General features: G+C 39.8%; 1 protein-coding gene across 1 annotated transcript in view; it reads right to left on the bottom strand.

Annotated features, from left to right (window-relative positions):
- Positions 1-25,342, bottom strand: part of dnah5 (dynein, axonemal, heavy chain 5) — a 337,850-nt gene that overhangs the window by 29,829 nt on the left and 282,679 nt on the right. The window contains exons 65-70 of the mRNA XM_043689617.1: positions 15,838-16,020; positions 14,094-14,337; positions 7,523-7,637; positions 5,224-5,414; positions 1,182-1,303; positions 939-1,088 (exon numbers count right to left, since the gene is read on the bottom strand). Of these exons, the coding sequence (XP_043545552.1) occupies positions 939-1,088; positions 1,182-1,303; positions 5,224-5,414; positions 7,523-7,637; positions 14,094-14,337; positions 15,838-16,020 (1,005 nt within the window). The remainder of the gene's footprint in view (positions 1-938; positions 1,089-1,181; positions 1,304-5,223; positions 5,415-7,522; positions 7,638-14,093; positions 14,338-15,837; positions 16,021-25,342) is intronic.

The following is a 25,342-nucleotide window of genomic DNA, read 5'->3' as shown; positions in this document are numbered from 1 at the left end:
CTGGGTTTTTAAACTCCTGCTCCTGGCAGCAAATAACATGGGATTTAAAAGCAATTTTTCTTTGTCCCGCTCTAGTGCTGTCAACAGTGACTTTAACCTTATGAATGTGAGGCTTCTGCCTCAGTCAGGACCTTGCTCAGAAAGGTTTATATGGGCCACAGGGAACCATTGACTTACCACTTTCCCTGAACAGTGAACAGCTTCAAAAGCACAGGTAGCTCACCAATGAATATTGTTCTGGGCCTCCAACCACTTCAATCATGCAGGCAGGGGGGGCTTGCTCTGCCCAAACCCCATCGAAGGAAATAACCACATTGAATTGATTCTGTGATGTTTTGTGTACATTGCTTGGCCATGAAGCTGTGCTTCACACAGGAAAAATCTATTGAATGTCATGGAAGAACTATGGCACCACTGATGTATTTCATCAAAATCTCAATTTAATTTGTTATTGAATTGACCTAAAACACCAGTGGATTTTCTTCTCTTTCTTACAGAAATGTACTCTACATTATTAGCATTTTTACTTTCCATCAGATGTGTGGCAATTTTTTATTTGTCATCTTGTTGTAGATCCTTGACAGCAGTTTGGGAAAGCAGTGAGGAAAGTCATGTTCCTTCTGGTGGTGGCATAGCTGATTCCAACACACACAAGCTACCATCACCTTCTTACACATGTAACCACATGATAGCTTTCCAATAATATCACTAATTATGAAATATACTGCTCATTGAAATTCACTTTCAACATCAATGCATAAATTAACTTATTTGTTTAAGCAGTGTGGAATCTAACATACAGTCTAATGAAAGTTTATATCATTGATAAATGATAATCAAGGCAGTAATCTTTTTTAAAAACTGCAGAATGGTTCACTCTCTAAACCTCAAAGATGTATAATTTATTAAAGCCTGCAGTCCTCTGCATTCCAATGTACCTGTGCTATGGTTCTATCAGGAGACCAAGATCTGATCAGGAGAAGACGTCGGAAACAGTCCAAGGATTGATCATAAGCATTTGGCAGAATCTCTTCTTCGGGAGCTTCTTTATCAAACCAGTTTTTCCAGAGTTTCTCATTTCTCCCAATCTATTTAAATAACATTATTGCATGCTTAGGTAAACAAACAAAAAAAACTCACAAACATTGAGCGATGTATAATTTTATCTGTTCTAAACCTACTTGATCCAAGATATCTGCGAACTGCCCAAGTTTACTTAGTTCCACCAGGTTTAGCCAGGTCATATCTAAGATCCACTTTGCAGGTTTTGGAGGACAAGCCTTCAGGTCCAACGAAGCACCACCTGTAGTGTGTAAAAGGATGCAAAGTTTCATCTTACCTAAGTTCATTTATACCCTTCACATATGAAAATAGTTTTTCTATTTAATGAGAACAGATAGGAAAGTGTGGAGACTTGTCAACACCACAACCTATGGGACATTGGACAATAGATTTAAACAGTTTGAGTTACAGATAACTAGTAAGAACCATAACATGATTTTAAAAAATAATAGAGTAGCAGGAGACTACTTGGCTACTCAAGCCTGGAAATCCATAGACAAAATCATGGCTAATCATAAGGGGCCTGAACTCCTACGTCTTAATTGCACCTCCCATAACCTTTGTCTTTCTTGTCAATCAAAAATCTGTCTAACTGAGCCATGAATAAATTCAAATAGGGACAAAGATCCAGCCTCCACTTTTTACTGAGCGAGAGAATTCTAAATAAGAACAATGCTCAGAGAGAAGAAATTCCCCGCCTGAAATTGATCCACTTAGCTCAGCTGAATGTTTTCTGTTAGTTAGCTAGTACTCGATCCAATTTAATACATTACTCCCAACACCACATCCTCTTATGTTGTGGCATGACCAACACTCACTTTAATCTGGGCAGCTGCAGTTCTGAAAGTTGCTGTCACACACAGACTTCAGGGGCCTGCGCAGTTGGCAAGATAATTTAAAGGAATGCTGGTAGTAATGTTTTATATAATGATTATTCTTGCCTAAATGATCCTTTACTATGAAATCCTTAAAAAAACTAAAATTCATCTGCCAATAAATATAGAATGTAAGGGACAAAATTGCAAAGAGGCCAAAATGATGTCAACACAAAGATGTGCAATTAATTCTGACAAGGTTAAACAGTAATCCTCAAATAGAGGCATGGTAACATATTTTTAGCCCATCCAATTCACATGCCATGCCATGCAGGTAATCCAGCACACTTCTCATGTCCTGGACAATCATTTGCAGGAACAGTCATCAGCTGGAGGGTTAGCATTCCAGGTTATGGGGCTTGAACAGCTTATTAATGACATGGGTTCTGAAGGTCATCACCTCACAGCCTAAGAGAGTAAGTGAGTATTGCTAGACAGACAAGGAGGACAAGGCAGATAGAGCAGGAGTCACCTGAGTGCATCTCACTCTCTAATCAGTATTCAGTTCTGAATATTAGTGCAGATGATGGTTCCTCCAGGGAACAGAGGTATGGAAAGTTCAAAGCAACATAGGTGGCTCAGTTTCTGAGGATAGATGAAGGAAGTACAGGAAAGCAATAGTAGATAGGGAATTCTACAAGTTGAGGAACAGGTAAACTTTGAAAAATTTCATTCTTTGGGTGTGGGCATTGTTGCCAAGGCCAACATCATTGCCCTTGGTTTTAGGATGGTATGTTGCCTTCCATTTCTCAGAACTAAGCACATCACTGAGCTGCACAAAACATCTGCGATTGCAGGATGTGTTCAAGAATGGAGAGTTTTAGCAATGAGTAATAATTAGATCTGTTGAGGTTATTCTCTGTTGAATACCAGATGCTGAGGAGTGATTTAATTGAGTCATATAAAATTATATGGAGCCTAAACAAAATAGTTAGGGAAGACCTAATTTCCTTACCCTAGAGATCAATAACCAAAGGCAAACATTTACAGAAACTGGCAGAAGAATTAGAGGGAGTTGAGAAGAAATATTTTTACAAAAATTGTGGTGGTGGTGGGAGGGGCTCTGGAACCATTCTCATTATATTTAAAAAGGATATGCACTTGAATTGGTATAACTTGCAGAGCTACAGATTAAGAACTTTAATGAGGCTGAATAGCTTTATTTTGCAGTTGCAATTGTATAGAGCCTTGGTGAAACTATGCCTGAAATAATGTGTACTCTTCCAGTGACTTTATTTAAGGACATATTTGCCTTTAGAGAAGGTTTGCCAGTTAGGAGGATCATTCTAAGCGGAGAAACTGAGGAGACTAGGTGTACAGCACAGGAACAGATCATTTGGCCCACGATGAAAAGCCTACTGCGCCTGATATTCCCAGGTGGTCTCCCATCAAGTACTAGCCAGGCCTGCATAGCTTCCGAGATCAGGTGAGATGGGATATTTTCAGACGATTACGGCAAAGAACAAAATGTGATCTCATTGAAGCATACAAAATTCGTACTGAGCTTGACAGTAGAGGCTGGAAGAATAGATTCTCTGATTTCAGTGCCCAGAACCCAGGGATCATAGTGTCCGAATAAGAAGGAAGCCATTTAGGACTGAGTTGAGGAGGAATTTCTTCATTAGAGGGTTGTGAAACTTTGAAACTCTCTACTCTTCAGGGCTGTGGAGGCGAAGTCGTTGGGTATGTTCAAGACGGAGATCAATACATTTCTGGATAGTACAGATATCAAGGGTCAGGAACGATAGTATGTGAAAATGGCATGGAGGTATACTCTGAGCTATGATTGAGTTGAATGGTACAGTAGACTAAATGGCTGACTAGCATATTCCTGTTTCTATTTCAGATGTTTTGACGTTTAGATATGATTGTTTCTGTGGTAAACCTTCTGTTGCTTTTGTTTCTAAATATAGTGGCCACATTGTTGAACTAGTAATTTAACGGTTATTTTTGAAATAGTATTAATTGTGAGACAATTAAACTTGTGAATTTAAATCTGGTTACTTAAGTAAATTTGGAATTAAAAGCCTGCATCAGTAAAGACAGTATGAAACCACCAGATCATTGTCATCTAGATCACTACTTGCTTTTTAATGGAAGAAAACATGCTGTCCTCACCCTGCCAACATATGTCTCTAGTTCAAGGGAAGTGTTGCTGACTCTTAATCACTCACCATTAATTTAAAAGAAAGCTTCACTGATTTATCCAGCAACCCTTTGAGAAGGACATTGCTTTCACCATGCAGTGGATTCTAGCATTCTTTAATGTTGATTCCTGTTATACAGCTGCAGTGATACCATCAAGCTGACCATGCAGCCAATGACATTAAAAAATTATGTATAAATAACCAGAAGATGGAATTTCTTCTTAAACATTTTACTGACAATAAACTGCATTTTTGGCGATACACATGCAGTAAAGGTAGAAGCCAAAAAATGTGAAATTCTTTTACAAAAACAGAAAATACAGCAACAACACTCCACAATTATAACATTATTTTTCTAAGGTCAATTCTGTTGTCCAGCAAAGTTACTACTCCCAGATTGAAGCTTGATCATTTCTAGTAAAGAACTGGGGGGTGAAAAAGAGACAGAGTCACCAGATTTCACGTGGTGAGCATGTGGAGGGGAGATGGTTTCACACTTCACCCTGTAATACAGCAATAAATGGCTGATTGCAACTTCAGGGTTTCTGCATTAACATGTGCTTGAAGTAAATCCTGAGATTACAATCAGTTTCAGCATAGTGATGACAGCAAACACAAATATCTGGGCCATTGTGTTTTCAGATGCTGTCACTAAAAGCAGCGTACAGATGAGAATTTTCTGCTCTTTTCAGAATCATGCCATTATCATTTACACCACCTGAGCAGGTAATGGGCCTCAATTTGATGTTATTTAAGATTCATCAGTAATTTGGCTTTCACTTGGTGCTACACTGAAGTGCTGGCTATATTATGTGCTCTTTTACTGGAGTGGAACATAAACCCAAAACTTCCAGATTCAGACCCTGAAGTGTTATTACTGAGTATAGCTGACATTCGAGTCAGTATTTTTACTTATTTCTGAAAGATATAATTTTACAGCATATATGTGATCATGTATGATTGTTACATTATCTTGTAATACTTAAAGACAAATGAATACCACAGCAAAATCATTTGAAACAATCTTCAATTACATGAAACAAATGAGTTTAAATATTTACCTTGTAGGTGGTTTACCGAGTAAATATTAAATAAATAAATATTCCTATTGTGAAGCAATACAAGTTTAATATTCTCACCTTTAATAAGAGTGAGGAACTCTTCATGTTTCAGTCTGTGGCGCTGCATGTCAATCTTCAATGTAAGGAGTAATGTGAATAGAAACTTATGTTCCACATACAAGCCAAGGGCTGCATACTTATATACTTCATATGTCATATGCTCTATAATAGTTGCTATTCTCTTACTGGTAATGGGACTCTTGATGGATCTGCAAGATGAGATGTGCATTCAGATTTAAAAAACCAACAACCTATTTTGTTATCAACTCAGCAACAAGTTAGAAATTCTGTATATAAAACCGATAAAGAGAAAAGTTCAAACGTCTTTGTCAAAATGTCTATACAATTTCCAGATTTCAAACAGATAATTGGATGGAGTTGTGATATATTTTTCATTACGAGAGAGGAAGAAAAAAAAAACACTGAAGCAGTTTGGAAAACTACAAATGAAACTCTGTTATTCAAGAAAGGAGGAAGATAAAAAGCTGGAAACTATAGGGCAGTGAGCCTCATGTGTCATAAGAAAAAGGCTGGCATCCATTATTAAGGGAGAAAATTATAATACAATTAAGCAGAATCAACACAATTTTATGTAAGGGAAATTATATTTGGCAAATTTATTAGAGTTTAGCATGTTATATTCTGGATGGATAAAGCAGAACTATTCAATAAGGTGTCAGATTTAAGGATTATAAAAATAAGAGTTTATGATGTTTCAGGGAATATTAGAGTTGGGATAAAACTGTCATCTTAAGGTAAGCAAACTGTAACTAGTGGGGTATTGCAGGAACCAGTACTATGGTTTAAACTTCTAACAATCTGGAGTAATGGCTTTATTGAAAGGACCTTAAATACTGTAGCCACATTTGCTAACCCTATGCAAGGCTAGGTGGAAAAACAAGTTGTAGGGAGGACACAATGGGCAGATTGTTATGATTACCGATCCTCCCACCGGAGTTTGTGGAGTGACCACATGAAAAGGTGGGAAGGTGAGTCTGATGTTCCATATATGGTGATCAAAATTGGCATGCTGGGGGATTGGGGCATTGAATTTCAGTTCCAGAACCCCCTGCTGCACACAGGCCTTGGCAGCTCATGCAGCCGGTAAGAAAATTAGAGGGAATGTTGCAGGTTGGGTGCGTGGTGTTGGGACACCGATGCATCCTGCCAAATAGCAACTTAATCCCATCAAGGCTGACAGCAATTCAGTCAGCGGGGGTTTCACCAAGACTTTAAATCCAAGCTCCCATCTGTCTGCATGGCTGGATGGTAAAAGATCCTTTGGCACTATTGTGATGAACAGCCAGGCAGGTATCATTGGTGCCCTGCCCAATTTTTGTCCCTCAATCAAGGCTGTAAAAAAAAAATCACCTGTTTATCATCACACTGATCTTTGTGAGAATTTTCTGTGTACATATTTATTTTCATGTTTCCTACATTAGAATAGTGCTGAAAAATGTGTTGCTGGAAAAGTGCAGCAGGTCAGGCAGCCTCAAAGGAGCAGGAGAAGGGTTTATGCCTGAAACGTTGATTCTCCTGCTCCTTGGAGGCTGCCTGACCTGCTGCACTTTTCCAGCAACACATTTTTCAGCTCTGATCTCCAGCATCTGCAGTCCTCACTTTCTCCTACATTAGAATAGTGACTATACTTCAAAAGTACTTGATTTGTTGAAAAGTTTTTGAAACGTCTGGTGGACACGAAAGGCCTTACATAAATGCACAACCCTACTTTGTGTTTTTGGTGAGATCACATAAGTATTGGTCTCCTTATCTAAAGTAGTATATACTTGCATTGAAGGCTATCAGAAAAGATTAACTAACTTGATTTCTCAGGTGAGAGTTTGTCTTATGAGGAAGGAGTGAGCAGGTTTGGCCAATACTCTTTGGAGACAAGAAGATTGAGATGTGATCATTTTCAAACACATTATACTGGGCGTGCGCGGCAGGGTAAATGCTGAAATGATATCTCCCTTTATGTTATGTTCTGAATTGCTGTCCAGAGGGAACGCTGGTAAATGTCTTTACTAAAACAGGACAGAGAGGAAGTTAACATAAATACTATCTTGTTTGTGTGATGACAGTGCCCAGAGTAATTTCCATGTGTGTTACAAAAAATTATATTCTTATTCTGTTATCTACAAATGATTACTGAGATTAGATCAGGATTGTTTCAGACAGTTTTACAACTGATTAAACTTTGACTTGTGTGCACTTTCAAGATTAGCATTAATTATTTCTTCTGAAAATATACGTTGATATAACTTAAAATTCAATACACTACTACTAAAAGAAATATCTTCATGAATTCTTTCACTACCTGGCTAACGACAAGTCAAAAAGCCCCAGGAACTGCCGTAGAGAGGTTTGGTACATAACATTCACCATGCTCATCTCAGTAATCAAAAAGTAGAGGATGCTTCCTCTGGTTGCAACTATGAAGAGAATAACAGAATAAAGACAATTTATACATGGGAGGCAAATATCCATGGTCTTTCCAGTACACTCTTTGGTAACTGAACAAGTTAGCTCTAGACTAGCATTATATAAGTAAATTACTTCATACAAGCAATCACTCCAAATGCTTCCTAAAGTACAATGTTCAAAATTGGAAGCAATAGGAAGATTTTTCCTGTTAATCCCTGCCAAACAGAACGAATTGTTGGTTGAGAGCCCAAATGGTGTAGAGTCTGGCTTTGCTCGAGGAGTAGAATCCTGTCTCTGGGTACCTCGAACAATCAGAGCAGGTGGACAGAACAACATGCTAGATCTCTCAAAAGTTCTCTAATTAAAAGGGACCATAGGAGGTACAAGAGAGGCTGCAGTAACCACTGGAAGGGAGAAGAGATCCTATAGGTTGTGTCCTCTCCATCTTCAAATTTGCTTTCATCATCACTTCTCTCATCAGGAAAATGATTCTTAGATTAGATTCCCTAAAGTATGGAAACAGGCCATTTGGCCCAACAAGCCCACACCAAAGAGTAACCCAGCCAGACCCATGCCCCTACCCTATATTTACCCCTGACTAATGCACATAACACCATGGGCAATTTAGAATGGCCAATTCACCGGACCACAACATCTTTGGATTGTGGGATATTCCGCAAACTTACTAACCATACCTCCTATATTCATATCCAACTTGTTTATACAAATGACAAGTAACAGTGGATGCAGCTTCAATTCTTGTAGCATACCACTGATCACTGGCCTCCAGTCTGGACAACAACCCTCTATTCATCACCTACTGTCTCCTACTGTGAAGTCGTTTTTATCCAATTGGCTGATTCTCCCTGGATCCCATATGATCTAATTTTACTAACCAGTCTACCATGTGGAACCTTGTCAAAGGCCTTGCTAAAATCCATGTAGAAATGTCTGCTGCTCTGCCTTCAAAATACTTGTAACTGAGACAAAGGTAATTATTCCTTCTCAACCTAACTACACTCCTCAACACAGTAAGCCATATCATCTCCCTTCAATACCTCTGCATCATCTGGTTAGATTCCCTTATCCATCAAAATAGAGCCAAAAGAATCACATGCTTTTCTTCCCACTGTAATACCTCTGGTGTTCTCCAAGCATCCATTCTTGGTTCCCATTCTAGATTTTGCTTTTGTAAGCCCTCAGAAATTGCAATCTCATCTAACACAACAACCATGCTGGTGACTCTCAGCACTATCTTGCCATCTCTCCATGAATTATTGTTCAGTTTATGATACGCAAGACTGCTTGTCCAATATCCAATCCAACATGAACAACTCCTCCCACCCCGGTTATACTCTCTTCCAACCGCTTCCATCAGACAGAAGAAATAAAGGTTGGACAGATTTGAGAACAGCTTCTTCCCTGCTGTTTGAACTTTTGAATGGACCTCTCAAATGTTAAAACTGATCTCTCTATACCTTCTCTGTGGCTGTAACATTGTATTCTGCCCGCTGTTCTGCTCTCCTGATACACTTTGTATGGTATGATCAACTTGTATAGCATGTAAAATAATACTTTTCACTGTATCTTGGTACAAGTGACACCAACAAATCAATCAAAATTTTCTTCCAACTAAATGCCAGGACGACTGAGTCATTGGTCCAATGGTCCGATAGCAAGAGATGTCTCCAATGGAACTTATGTCTCTGATGTGTGTCAGGATCCCAATGTGCACATATCTATGATGCTTTCATGGGAAAGTTAAACTTCTGATTGCTGGCTTAACTGTGCCCAAATGACTCTGTGATTCTACTGAAAGCGGGATGAGATATAAAGGTCCATATCTATTGTGGCTCAGGCTGTTTGTCCTATATTTACCAGTTTTGAACATGAGTTTATTTATAGAGATTTTCATATCAGGTATAAAGCCAGAGTGACTCTAGGTAAATTAGCTGCAGAATTAAAACACACCAACTCCCCTAGCAGTGGTCATCCTCCATCCAGGCAATGTTCATTCACAATTGTCACTCTCTGTCCTGGCAATATTCATTTCCAATCTCATAGTAACGCTGATTCCCCTACATCCCCTTTGACAATGATTACACTTTCTCGTCCCCTGTGGTTAATACTCCATTCTCGTCCTTGTGGACAATGCTGATCCATCTATAATCCCCTCTCCTCATTCATCTTCCAGAAACCAGGACTCAAATACAACCTATGCCAGAAGACTTATCATTGACACAAAGTGCACGGGGCAGGTGTTGGGAGCAGACATTGAGATTAGTGTAGCAGGTGCTTTTCTAGGAGAATCGATGTTCCAGGCCAAAGCTCTTCATTAGGAATGAGGGTGGGAGCCTCGAGGTGCAGAGATAAACGAGAGGGGGGTGGCGCTCAGGTTTTGGGGAGTCAGGGCGTGAACTACATGCTACAGGATTCCTCACCTCTGAACTGCTCTTGCAACCATTATATTTATATGACAAGTACATTCAGTTACTGATAAATGTTAAGCCCCAGGATGTTGATGGTGGTACTCAGTGAATGTCAAGAGGTGACAGTTAGATTGTCTCTTGTTGTAGATGGTCGTTGCCTGGCATTTGAAAGTCACAAATGTTACTTTTCACTTTTCAGCCCAAGTTAATCACCCTTTAGAAAACTGTATATGCTGTCTTTTCAAACAGTTGCAGTTCATTTGGTGGAGGTAAATCACAGTATAGTTAGAAAGGGAAAGCTAGATTTTTGACTCAGTTCAAGGAAGGAATGGCTGCAGAGTTACAAGTCTGGACAGTGTGTGGCCTGGACAGGAACCTGCAGATGGTGATGTTTCCATGCACCTATGTCCCTTGTCTTTCCAAATGGGTTAAGGTTGTGGGTTTGGAAGGTGCGACTACCTCTAGGTTGGACTACCCCAATGCATTCCTGTCTGGCATCCCATATCTATCCCCATCCCCATCTAAATTTGTGTTCATTCAAATCTCTGCTCCTGAGATCTGAACTTGCTCCAAATCTTATCCTCCTATCATGTATGTGTTCTCTAATCTACACCAGCTCCCAACGCCAGGAATAGAAATCGCAAGCACCAATGCTGCTCATGATCTGAGTCCTTGGGTCCCTGACCTAAGCATAGCAGGCACAGTGACCCAGCACTGACCCGGGTACAGTGACCCAGCACTGATCCGGGTGCAGTGACCCAACACTGAGACTTTATCTCGACCCCTACCTGGGTACAGTGGACCCCTAGTGCATCACTCCCTGGTCTTTGGGCCCTGATACACCTTCCTGCGCTGGGCCTTGCTGGCTCTGCAACCAACAACATCTTGATGTTAAAATATTCATCTTTGTTTTCAAATACTTCATCCCTCCCTGTCTCCTTAGCTTCCAACAACTTTACAAGCCTTCAAGTTCTGTGGTCCTTTCCATGTCAGCCTCCTGAGCTTGCCTGACCTTAACTGGTCCATCATTGAAGGCTATTCTGCCTAGACTCTTAGCACCCTCCTTAGTTCCTGCCCTAAACACCTTTTTGGTCCACGTTTTTCTTCACTTTTAAGATGATCCTTAAATGTAATGTCTTAATTCACAATTTCAGCCATGTATCCTGGTATTTTCATCTGTGGCTTATGTGAGAAATGTTCTTTTATTAATGTCACCGTTATTAAACACTTTGGGACGTTTTACCATGATTAGGACACCACAGATTGTCTATACTCGAGTAATTGTTGATCTCATATTAAGGAACAACTTCAAGTTTTTGGCTGGAAAATCCTTAATTTTGGATCAGTGAATCTTTTCCACAATTGCTGTTTTCTCACTTAAACATCAAAAATATTGGTATATAACCTGGGGCAGCCAGTCCCTGCTGAGATCAGTCCCTTGGCCAGCAACTAATTGAGGAAAAGCTGACCCTCTAATTCTTGGCTAAAAATCTGATCTGGAAAACCAAACGTTTATGCAAATATAAATGGTAAATGTGGGTTACTGTCATAGACAAATATATATGCAACAGAATAGGAAAAGGCTGAGACCAAATTAACAAAGATGAAGAAAAATCTTTTTTGTGACAAATGAAGTATTGGAACGACACAGTCCAATAATACAAACTTCCGCACTTTCAGATTAAGCCTGAAGTGGCAGCCAGAGAGGTTGATGGATTTGAAACTTGTGCAAAAACACTTAAGGAACTTGCAGAAAAGGGAAGTAATAAAAGACTTGGGAGTCAATGGAAGAGGTGAGAAGCAGTCCAGAATGTCACTGGTTTGCATCTGAAAACTGAGGATACTTCAGAGAACCAAAACACCTTCATACATTGGCTTTTTCAAACAATGTCATAAAATTCATATTTTTAGCGCAAAATGAAAACTCCAGTAGGAACTTAGTTCTGAATGCAAATAATCTGAAAAGCTTTGATTAGGATTCTAAGAACGTACACATAAAGAAATTAACTTTGCATTCAAATGACAGGGTCGTATTTTGCTACAGAGGTAATTATGATGCTGAAATGCTCACCATTATTTATATGGAAATGAATGGAATGTTACCTTTAGCAACCATTCACAAGCAATGAAATACAGTATTTCAGAAGCATCTAAAATGCAGCGTAAGTTGACTGAAAATAGCAGCTTGACAACCAAACACTGAATGATTAAAGTTTGCCATTACAATGTAATTACCTATTTAAAGGTTTTATAAGTCTTAATTACTGTCAAATGACTTCTCCGTTTCTGCAACTTAACTTTTGAATCTCATTCCTTCACATATGGAGGGTGGTGGTGGAGGGTTGTTTTTCAGACTGGAGGCCTGTGACCAGTGGAGTGCCACAAGGATTGGTGCTGGGTCCACTACTTTTCGTCATTTATAAAAATGATTTGGATGTGAGCATAAGAGGTACAGTTAGTAAGCTTGCAGACGGCACCAAAATTGGAGGTGTAGTGGACAATGAAGAAGGTTACCTCAGATTACAACAGGATTTGATCAAATGGGCCAATAGGCTGAGGAGTGGCAGATGGAGTTTAATTCAGGTAAATGCGAGGTGCTGCATTTTGGGAAAGCAAATCTCAGCAGGACTTATACACTAAATGGTAAGGTCCTAGGGAGTGGTGCTGAACAAAGAGACCTTGGAGTGCAGGTCCATAGCTCCTTGAAAGTGGAGTTGCAGGTAGATAAGATAGCGAAGAAGGTATTTGGTATGCTTTCCTTTATTGGTCAGAGTATTGAGTACAGGAGTTGGGAGGTCATGTTGCGGCTGTACAGGACATTGGTTAGGCCAATGTTGGAATAGTGCGTGCAATTCTGGTCTCCTTCCTATCGGAAAGATGTTGTGAAACTTGAAAGGGTTCAGAAAGGATTTACAAGGTTTCGATACATCTCCACCAATATAGAGTCATAGAGATGTACAGCATGGAAACAGACCCTTCAGTCCAACCCGTCCATGCCGACCAGATATCCCAACCCAATCTAGTCCCACCTGCCAGCCCTGGCAACATCCTTGTAAATCTTTTCTGAGCCCTTTCAAGTTTCATCTGAAAACAAACCTTCCAGCTCAGTGAGCAAACTTACATCCACAGTGAACTGTATTAGAGAAGGTGGTGGTATGGACAAATAGGCAACTGGCTGGCATACCAACATTTCAAATGTTGCTCAAGTTTCAGCTTTAAAAGAAAAGCTAATTAACACCAAGGTCAAAAGTGAATTAATACAGGAATTCAAATTAAAATAACCAAATGGACAGCTGGAGCATGTTCCAAATATCACCAAGGTTGAACTGTAGCCTTCCTGTACCACAAAATTTGAGGAAAGGTATATCGCACATAGCATAACTTCTTCACAGCAGTGACTGTCATGGCAAATGCTCAAAACAGCAACTACTATCTCAACTAATTTGCTTCAGGGTGTACAGCAATGTCACTATCATGTATAGAAGATTACAAACCAGCAAGACTGGCTGTGGAAATAAATGGCTACTACAAGACCATTAAAGGGAAAATGCATCACTAATTCTTCGCACAAACTTTGATCACTAATTCAAGCTCAAATCAATTTCCTGCTGTCACCACGGAAAATGAGATATTCACATGCTGCAACCAATACCGGATGTGAAAGTTCTGCACATTTACATTCTTGTATGGTGCAGTCTTTCTCTGGCACCACAGCAGCAGTCCCTCTTTGGCAGAGGTCTCCTCCACAGATATGTCTTTTGTACCTGATTTAACATTTTAACTGATGCTGCCTGCTTAGGGTTCCTGCAGAGTTAGTGAATGGTCCTTCAAATCTACTGCTTAAAACATGTACTGTTGTCATTCACACAGGTTCCAGGTGTGTCATAGAGGATGTTGTGCTTTTTATAACCTCCACACCACAAGTCTACAGGCAAGGGGAAGTGTGACAAATGGTTTGCCACTGTTCATTTGCCAAATCAACAGACCGATATCTGGCCCAACATTTCATGCCATTTGTAACAAATGTATCCTCACCTGGTCTGTACTCCTCACGAGCAGCATTGATCTGTATTTCTGTTTCAGCAGCTATATGCAGTTTCTGTGTAACTTCCTCAGCTGTCTTTTTTGTATTGCTTAGAACAGTGATAAGGCTTTCATCCTCTACAAGGGAACCCTTTGTGCTTGTCAGACGATACAGTAGATTGTCTTCCAACTCCTTCATTTTCCTTTTATTTGATGTTACGTCTTCCATTAGATCGGTTCTCTCTTTTTCAAGTTCCTATTTCCAAAAAGCATCCATCTTTATCTGATTACTTTCCAGAAGCATTGACTAAGCACAATATATTAATAAACGGAGACTCAATGTATTGTCTAACAGAATGCAATGGGGGTTAGTTACTATCCATACGGCGCACTGCAACAGTTCATCAGGATTCCTTTGACAGCATGTTCCAAACCTGCGGCCTCTACCACCTGGGAGAACAAGTGCAGCAAATGCATGGAGACACTATCACCTGCAAATTACCCCCAGGTCAAATATCATTCTGTCATTCCTTCAATGTCACTGGGTCAAGACTTTGGAAGTCCCTTCCTCATAATACCATGCGCACCACATGAACTGTAGCAATTCAAGAAGGCAGATTACTGCCACCTTCTCAAGGGTAATTAGCCAGTGTCATTCATATCCCAAAAATGAATAAAAATCAGGTTGAAGTTTGGAAGCTGTCAAAGGAGCTTTGATGAGCTACATGTAGTGCTTTCAAGAGCCAACACAAACTGCTGTTGCTGTGCACTGGTGGTGGAGGGTTGGAGATGATATTGCATGGTGTACTGATCAAGCAGCTGCTTTGTTCTGAATGGTGTGGAGATTCTTGAGAGTTGTTGGAGCTGCACTTATTTAGACAAGTGGGGAGTTTTCTGACTTTTATATTCTAAATCCCATTCCTAACTTGTATATTCTAAATCTCAGCAGGCCTTAAGGAGTCAGGGGTTACATTGCTTCCCATAAAATTTCCAGCATCTGCTCTGCTTTTATAGACATACATTTACATGGCAAGGGCTGGTTACATTTCTGGTCAAAGGGAATGCCAAGATGCTGATTTTGGCACATTCAGCGAGTGTGATGCCATTTAATGTCATGGAGAAATGATTAGTTTTTTCTCTTGCAAGTGGTGTTACGCTCACAACTTACGCTAATAACATATAAGGAAAATGTACACTTTACTTTCAAAATAGCAGCATCAAATAAAAATAATTTCCCTAGACCAAGCAAGATGTAATTCAGGTAGGAGTTAGGCATCTAGTGAGTTTTCTACTGATACACAGGCAGACATGTCTCAGCCCATCTCTGAGAAGTTACTTACCAACCTAGGTGTTGATGATCACCAAATTCAACTTTAATTGAAGAGACTGGTTTAGTGTAGGTGGAATTTATTATTCTAACCAGGTATATATTGGAATCGTCATGAGTGATGGTTCCAGGACCTGTTGACCTTAGGCAAGGACAAAGTTGTTTTTTTTTTAATCTTAAACCAATTATCCCTCCATAATCCTTAATACTTTACTTGCTTTTTCAAAGGGAAATTTGAAAGCAAAGCACATGAGCCTTTTACAATTGTCAGGGGTCATGAAGTTCTTCATACCTTGAGAACCTCCAAGGATATAGTATGCCTTTAATAATAAACACATGCAACATTTTTAGTTTATACACCTTCTAACAATGAAGTAAGTAGTGAAATGCCACCAAAACAGGATTATAACTTGAAAGGAACAAACATACCTGTTTTTCAGTGAGAATGACTCTACCAAGTAACTGGTCCTCCAGACCTTTCATAGTAACAGTAAAATCAATGATGGACGTTCGAGCACTGATTTCAGGTGTGTACGCTGGGTTGGGAAGCTTAGTAGTGATGTATAGTCTGAATCCATTCATGATATCAATCTCTTTATCACCCACTTTCACCTGTTGAAATAGCCTTTGTAAATAAATACATTTTATATATAGATCTTAAGTACATAATGAGCAAACTTTTGGGCCTTCAATCTAGTGGTCAACAGCACATATTTTCTTTCCTTGAACCAGAGAAATGGAACATGCATTCTTCCGTATAGGAAGTTGGAATCTCTTGAAAATTGAATTTTTCTGTATATCTTGTGGAGCATGAGATCTTGTTTAACTGCAGTCAATTGCTTCCTCTGAGCATAAAAAGTTTCTAATATATAAAAAAAAGACAATAAATTCCACTGCCCCCATTATTCCATAAGCTGACGTCAAAGAACTGTAAGGCACCAAACATACCATATTATCAATGGAACGTTTAGGAAAATAAAAATTCTGTCTTCCTAAAACAAACAAGAAGTGACTTTCAGGTGAAGCTGGGCAAATGGGGAATGGTTTTTCCAATGTCATGAATAACTGTCCAGTTTCCATTGGCTAGAAAGAGTCTAATGAGTGATTGATACAGCACAAATCCCGAGAAATAAGGCATATCAGCAGGTGCTCAGGATCAGAGGGCAATCCTTGTCTGACAGACCTTATAGAGGGTAGTTGTTGTCAAGGACCTGTCCTCTTCAGATGGAAGATGGACCACAAGTGACCTAGGGAAGATTCCCTAACATTTTGGCTCGTGAGCCTAACTTCCTTCACAACTTTAATAAGATTGACATGCTCTTGCCAACTGCCTACATGTCCTCTGAAATCAGTAAACTATCCCAAGTTGGTTGTATACTTTTTTTGTCTAAATAGCCCATGCATATATTTAATTTGCTGCTGCTTAATAAACTATCTGAAAATTCCTTCCAAAAGACTGACTGCCTATATGAGATAGTTATGAACCCCCAAAATCTACACTGGTGCAAGTTTTCAAATCTGCTCCCAAGACTCCCAAAGACTTTCTGATTCACAGAAGTCTGGGGACAGTCCTTTACAGCAGCATTCAACAGGAATGCCTCAAATGGAATGCCCAATGTGTGAACTGCAGTGAGAATGAGGTATGGGACTATGAATTTCCCTCTCACTGTCCATGCCGAATATGCTCCTTCCTCACTAAACTCATGCAAGAGACCAGTCCATTTTCTTTTTTCTGCCAAATTCCTGCCGTTCTGAGACAGTCAGGTAGTATATGACCTGGTAGTTGCAGGAGTGGCTGTAAGCGGATGAAAGGACACTGGTACAAGTCTTCTCTCTCCCCATTTCACCACAATAGTTTGTATAATGAAGGCTTCTGACATAACCAAGATCTCCAGTAGATGATTCAACATAAATTTCAGGACAATGTAACTCTGTAAATGTTTTTCTGAAGTCCATAGAAATGGGTGCAGTATAGCAGCACTTCAACCCTCCCAGGGACATTGCAAGATCACAATTACTGATGGAAATCCTGCAAGCAGGTAGCCACAGGTAAAACAAAATGGCCATCCACCAAGGACTAGAAGTAGGGTCATGCCAGAGTTTAGGTGATGGGCAGAAATTCCCTTTGCATGAATGAGGGAAAATTAGCATGAGATATTAAAATTTCCTTGTTTTATGCTAAAAACTATATAGTTTAATAAGAATAAGTCATACTGAATATAATTTCAATGGACATTTTTACAAATGTTTATTTTTACAAATGTTTATTTTAATTTCCATTTTTATATAGTGCCTTCTTTAACCACTGGACATTCCAAAACACATTGTAATCTTGTGTAGCCTGATTGGTTAGAGAGTGAGCACTACAAAAAATGAAAGGAATGTCATGAATAACCACTAACATTAACACAAAAATACCAAAGGATGTGTTGATATTTGTCTTTTTTTTTGAAGTTAATAAATGATGTGAGATGAATTAAAAAGTCAAGAAAAAGTACATACATGTGTTTTGTAGGTACGTGTGCTTCATGGCTTTCAAATCTGAGCTCACAAACAGAAAAACCTGCTAGAATTAATTTTGGTTGGAAAAACCACAGAATCAGTGGGGAATCCAGTCGCCATTCATGTCTGTTAGATTCTCCAAATATAAGGTGATATGATGAAATGAGGTATCCTTGATGTTTCTGCATTATAGCCATTGGTTGAGATGATTACAGCACAGCGGAGATATTGCTAGGTAAGCCTGGTTAAAAATGGATATCTGACTTTAATCACAGCTGGATTGCAACATAAACTCTGATGCGTCAATTACAGGCACAGAAATGCTCAAAAAGTGAGTTGGCAGAAATCATGCCCAACAAGGCAACCAAGTCTAGAATTGAAAAAGAAGTGGTAGCTGTAAGATACGTTCCCTTCACTGGTGATTGGGATTTCATTGTCACTTTTCCTAGACCGGCTCCTGGAAGCAGTGGTAAGCAAAATACAGGAGTATAAATTCACATTGTGACCCTAACATAACTCCTCCGATTATGATGCTCGTTACGAATGAGGAAGGAATTGTCTGTTGAGGTTCTGCAAAGAATGGCACCAGAATGTTTGCCATTGGGGCAGTGCCATCCAGGAAGATGAAAGAAGAAAAATGGACAGTATAGGTTTTCTGGTAATCACAAGTACATACCACACTTAGAAGATGTACTTACAACTAGAAGATATGAGCATGTTATTATATGATTGGATAATATCATATCTGCTAGTTTGATTACAAATGGATAATATAATTATGTGTACTAACCTGGAATGTAAACTATGTGAACACTGTTGGATAGGGATATGGGTGAGTAAATATGTAAGCCTTTGACTGGAAGTTATTTGAAGAAGTAGCTGATTGGAACCTTTTGTCGGTGGAAATAGGATAAAACCTTAGCTTTTATAATAAAATTTGAAATGTAGGCCACCTTTTGAAATGTATGCCTCCCATGCATGCATGAATAAACATTTTAACAAAGAAACTTGAGTCTTGCCTGGTCTAAGAAGGAATAATGGGTAAAAAACAAACTTTAAAAAGGGCTGCCTACTTTTTTTCCCACTATTTGCAACTGCAAATAAAAATCCTTGCTATCATATTTAAAACAATTAGACATGGTCCTAAGTAAATAAGGTTAGCTCAATGAGCAAACATAACGGTTGTCATGAGATCTTTATTTATATGGGATAAATAATTAGGGCAGCCTTGCAGACACATGTTATGTCTATTGATTTTGCTCAAAACCTCACAATTTTGAAAACTTAAAAAAGGAAACAAATAGACCTGTAGCAAATAACGTTCTATTCGAGAGAACTGATGTGCTGTATATCTTGCAGTGAAAATACTTTGCTTCATAGCTCTGCAGTAAAATCTTTAAAGATTAAAATAATACAAATTACATGCTAATGTTAACAAAATCACATTTTCTAACATTTTAATTCAAAGTGCTAATGAAAAAGTATAGAGTTTAGTAAGCAAGTACCCAAGTCACTTACAAAATTAGTTCACGCCAAATGTGACAATTTAATACAAGACGTTTTTATATTTGCTGTTCAGCATTAGATTTTTAAGCTCGCCATTTATGCCTGTAACAGCAAAATAACCTCGCTAATGCTATATTTTTAAATCTTGTGATTCTAACTTAGATCACTGCTCTTTCAGAATTTTCTAATTTTAGATATATGGAAATGCAGGCAACTGAAATTCATGGTTTCAGATATGTCACATTATATTTCCCTAACTTCATCTAATTGTTATCATTAAATACTCTCCTAGGAGGGAATACTGACACAAATGTTATTAAAAATCACTTACTGAGTGGCTGTACCTTTGGGCTTTATACCTCATTTAACTTTAGAGAAAGAACAGCTTTTATTTACTTTTTAATAACTTCTATTATTGAATCAGCCGAAGCCTATCTTTCTGAGTGAATACTAAAGAAGTACCTGATATAAGAACATTGTGACTAAATTACTTGATTTCTGTACACCCACTGGCATTTTCCAAACTGGAGTTCCCAAAGCCTAAAAGAAATGGGAGTGAATCACTGGACCATGAGAAATCTTCATATTTCCAACTGCCTTTACAGGGGTAGTTATATTTTTTCTCTTTTCTATTTCTGTGTATTAATAAAATATACTTTTTAGGAATAAAAGCATTGTTCCTGTTAAGACACAGAAAAAGATAGAACCTCTCACACCCTCAGGATATTCCAATGTGCTTTTCAGTCAATTAATTGCTATTGAGTGTAAATGCAATACTTAATAAGCAAACGCAATGTATTAAGTGCACACAATCTTAGAGCTAAATGAACAGATAATGGGACCGTGGGAACTTTGGAGGGATCAGTGATTACAATGCTGAAACTGAGACTCTCAGTGTCAAATGCAACCTGCATTCCTTTCTATAATCTTAAGACCCAGAAATGTGAAATGCAACATACAACCAACCAGAGTGGGTGCAGTCAGTTTTTTTCTGCTGAGCACATGGGATCTACTGGTGAGTGATGTGAGGCCCTTCAGGGGGCACTCTTCACAGTTGAAGTCATCATTAATCATAGCATCCTGCATGAGAAATGCAAGCAGTGTACAACTGTGTGGGGTGCAAATGATAGTCACTTGTAATCTTGATCATGTAAAAGCTGATGGCTCATCATACAAAGGACATGTTCTGTTCCTTACATTCTCTACATAGGTTCAGTGGGAGCATGACCAATGCATCTGTGTATGAGTTTTGTGTTCCTGTTGTGCTGCAACCATGGTGCACAGTAATGGAGGAGGAGCAGATGCACCAGCAAGTCCAATGTCCGCAGCAACCTCTATTGAATAGTCTCCTTGTGAAGAGGCACAGCTCAAGAGCCACTCAGGATACGCAAGAGCTTTGGGAAGTCTTCATCATCAATGTCATTTCCTCCAGGAACATTGACGCCGCAGACTGCTGATGTCCCACAACTTCATTACAGAAGTATGCCAACTACCAAAGTGGGACTTGGGTCTTGAATGGGTGGATGGCCATCCTATCCTGGTGGGAACCAACATGAGATCTCAAAATTCTCAAACAAATGGATGAAGGCTGTGCCCAATGCAATTTGTGCCAGATCACTCTGTTTCATCTCATTGCCTGAGCCCATGATGAAGTCAGTGCTGCAGCCTAAGCAGTAGGCTTTGACAAGAAAGCTGGTTTCCCCAAGGAGCAGGACATCTGACACAGTTATACACATCGCATTGAAAAGGACATATTATAGTGCAGTCATCATTATCAATGGATAAGGCTCCAAGTCCATCAACGTGCGAGTCATCTGTGATCACAAGTTATTAAATTTTGGAATCCTGTACCAGGTATCCTGGGAGTTGTCATGATGCCTATATTCCTGAGATGACTCATGCTCCTGCTTCATATCAAGGGTTAGATCCTTCCGAGGATGGTAACTGAGAGACAAAAGCTACACTCTGCAACCACAGCTGATGACTCCATTATACAATCTACCATCTGAGGCCAAGCGTATATACAGCGCAGCCTATTGTTCCACCTGGGCCATGGAGGAGCAAATGACAGGACTGCTGAAGATGAAGTTACAATGCTTGGTTCAGTCTGGAGTTGGAGGATTTGGAGGGGCCGCAGGGTGTGTGTGCCTTGCATCACACCCAGACACAATCAGCAGTATAACCTTAGCATGCTGTGCTCTGCACAACTGGAGTGGGCAAAGAAAGGGGATGTGATGGACTTTGAAGAGCTGGAAAGCAACAGCAGTCTTCTAAGGAGAAAGATGAGTAGATTAAGTAGGAGGAACACCAACTTCTCCATGATAGAGAGCAGCAGTGTCAAATACAACAAGCCAAAACCTGTCTGTCCCCAGAGACAAATGCAGCTTCTATTTGTTTTTTTATTTGATAGTGCTGTTCTGAATAAAGGTGGATGTCCTGAAATGTTTGAAGGCTTTCCAGTATGTGATGGTGCCATATTGAACAAACAGATTTTTGCCTACAATGGGCATTCCTGATGAAGAGCTTATGCTTGAAACATCAATTCTCCTGCTCCTGGGATGCTGCCTGACTGGCTGTACTTTTCTAGCACCGCATTCTCAACTCTGGTCTCCAGCATCTGCAGTCCTCACTTCCTCCCATGGATGGAAAAGTAGCACTCCCTTAGTCAGGTGGGATGAGGCTAAGGACAGGTAAGCTTATGCCTTGGTTCTTAAATGCACTAGTTATAAGAATGTATGGGAAATGAATTGTCAGCTATGCCACCTACATGCCTGAGAGGTGTTGGCATGTGGTTGCTGTGTAACTATATCCACGATGAAGGGCAACTCCAGACTACCAGCTTGTGACCAGGTACATGGCTAGCTTCAAAAATGACGTTGGCACGAGGAATCCCAGGATATCCCAGTACTGGTGAGTACTTCCACCTATGACGAGTTGGAGAATATAATGAGCTGGGTAGTGAAATAAGTATTGGGAGTTTAGGGCTCCTCGCAATTTGACCCCTCGCCAATTCCGGAGAAAATTTAGCCCAATTTTTTTTTGTGAAAAATATTTTTTATGAATATACAGGAACAGAAAGAGTGCAAAATCCAACCACAGACAATCTGAAATTTGAAAACCTCTTAACACTGCTGTTAGTCACTTACTTGCATTTTACGCTTTCAATTTTCAATTTGGAAACCTAAGATATGCACAAAGAAATCAAATCATTTAGCCGCATTACAAAAATATTGGATACCAATTTAGTCTATATTCCAAAGGATAGACTTAAGCAGAAGGCATTGAAAAATCGATATCTTTCTCCTAGTCCTCAGGATCAGGGCCTAAAGATGGTGTTCCTTTCCTCAGATTGTGGACATCTTGTTTTGTGGACCATACACTGGTGCAAATTAGTAAGAACATTGCGACCCAGGCTATTCATTTGACGAGATATTGAACATGGGCCAAAAGAATAACGTGGCAATATAACCTGCTTTTAAAATTATTCCTGCTAAGCTCTGAATGATTTTGGATTTTGCCACAGCTTCCATGGGAGCAGTATTTTGCACCTTCTATAATTACATGTGAAAGTGCATGGAAAAAGTACAAGTAGAGATTGTAAAATAATACACAAGAACATAAATATTCATAGATACATGTCACAAAAATCCAAATTTTAGTCCAGATAACAATGTTGACTTGAATGAGAAACTCCATCTGACTGCTCATTTTTGCTATGTATAGAGTCATAGAGATGTACAGCACGGAAACAGACCCTTCGGGCCCACTCGTCCATGCCGACCAGATACCTCAACTTAACACAGTCCTACTTACCCTGTCCATACCCTCCAAACCCTTCCTATTCATATACCCATCCAAATGCCTTTTAAATGTTGCAATTGTACCAGCCTCCACCACTTCCTCTGGCAGCTCATTCCATACACGTATCACCCTCTGCATAAAAACATTGCTCCTCAGGTCCCTTTTATATCTTTCCCCTCTCACCCTAAACCTATGCCCTCTAGTTCTGGACTCCCCCACCCCAGGAAAAATACTTTGTCTATTCATCCTATCCATGTCCCTCATGATTTTGTAAACCTCTATAAGGTCACCCATCAGCCTCCGCGTTCCAGGGAAAACAGCCCCAGCCTATTCAACCTCTCCCTATAGCTCATATCCTCCAACCTTGGCAACATCCTTGTAAATCTTTTCTGAACCCTTTCAAGTTTCACAACATCTTTCCAATAGGAAGGAGACCAGAATTGCATGCAATATTCCAACAGTGGCCTAACCAACATCCTGCACAGCCACAACAAGACCTCACAACGCCTATACTCAGCGCTCTGACCAATAAAGGAAATCATACCAAACACCTTCTTCACTATCCTATCTACCTGCGACTCTACTTTCAAGGAGCTATGAAACTGCACTTCAAGGTCTCTTTGTTCAGCAACACCTCCCCAGGACGTTACCATTAAGTGTATAGGTCCTGCTAAGATTTGCTTTCTAAAAATGCAGCACCTCGCATTTATCTAAATTAAACTCCATCTGCCACTCCTCAGCCCATTGACCCATCTGATCAAGATCTCATTGTAATCTGAGGTAATCTTCTTCACTGTGCACTTTGGTGTCAGCTGTAAACTTACTAACTATACCTCCTACGTTCACATCCAAATCATTTACATAAATGACAAAACGTAGTGGACTCAGCACAGGTCCTTGTGGCAGTCCACTGGTCGCAGGCCTTCAGTCAGAAAAACAACCCTCTGCCATCACCCTCTGCCTTCTAGCTTTGAGCCAGTTCTGTATCCAAATGGCTAGTTCTCCCTGTATTCCATGAGCTTTAACCTTGCTAACCAGTCTCCCATGGGGAATCTTGTCGAAAGCCTTACTGAAGTCCACATAGATCACATCTACTTGTCTGGCCTCATTAATCCCCTTTGTTACTTCTTCAAAAAACTCAATCAAGTTTGTGAGACATGATTTCCCATACACAAAGCCTTGTTGACTATCCCGAATCAGTCCTTGCCTTTCCAAATACATGTACATCCTGTCCCTCAGGTTTCCCTCCAACAACATGCCCACCACCAACATCAGGCTCACCGGTCTATAGTTCCCTGGCTTGTCCTTACCACTTTTCTTAAACAGTGGCACCACATTAGCCAACCTCGAGTCTTACAGCACCTCACCTGTGACTATTGATGATACAATTATCTCAGCAAGGGGCCCAGCAATCACTTCTCTAGCTTCCCACAGAGTTCTACACCTGATCAGGTCCTGGGGAGTTATTCAACTTTATGCGTTCAAGACATCCAGCAATTCCTCCTCTGTAATATGAACACTTTTCACGATGTCACCATTTATTTCCCTACATTCTATATCTTCCATGTGCTTCGCCACAGTAAATACTGATGCAAAATACTTGTTTAGTATCTCCCCCATCTACTGCGGCTCCATACAAAGGCCACTTTGCTGATCTTTCAAGGGCCGTATTCTCTCCCTAGTTACCCTTTTGGCCTTAATGTATTTGTAAAAACTCTTTGGATTCTCCTTAACCCTATTTGCCAAAGCTATTGCATGTCCTCTTTTTGCCCTCCTGATTTCCCTCTTAAATATACTCCTACTGCCTTTATACTCTTCTAAGGATTCACTTGATCCATCCTGTCTATACCTGACATCTGCTTCCTTCTTTTCCTTAACTAAACCCTCAATGTCTTTAGTCATCCAGCATTCCCTACACCTACCAGCCTTCCCTTTCACCCTAACAGGAATATACTTTCTCTAGACTCCTCTTATCCCATTTCTGAAGGCTTCCCATTTTCCAGCCATCCCTTTACCTGCGAACATCTGCCTCCAATCAGCTTTCGATAGTTCTTGCCTAATACCGTCAAAATTGGCCTTTCTCCAATTTAGAACTTCAACTTTTGGATCTGGTCTATCCTTTTCC

Source organism: Chiloscyllium plagiosum, chromosome 5, assembly GCF_004010195.1.
Source record: "Chiloscyllium plagiosum isolate BGI_BamShark_2017 chromosome 5, ASM401019v2, whole genome shotgun sequence".
In the NCBI taxonomy this organism is placed as follows: Eukaryota; Metazoa; Chordata; class Chondrichthyes; order Orectolobiformes; family Hemiscylliidae; genus Chiloscyllium; species Chiloscyllium plagiosum.
Note: the sequence above shows the minus strand (reverse complement) of the source record. Positions and strands in the feature narration are given on the sequence as shown.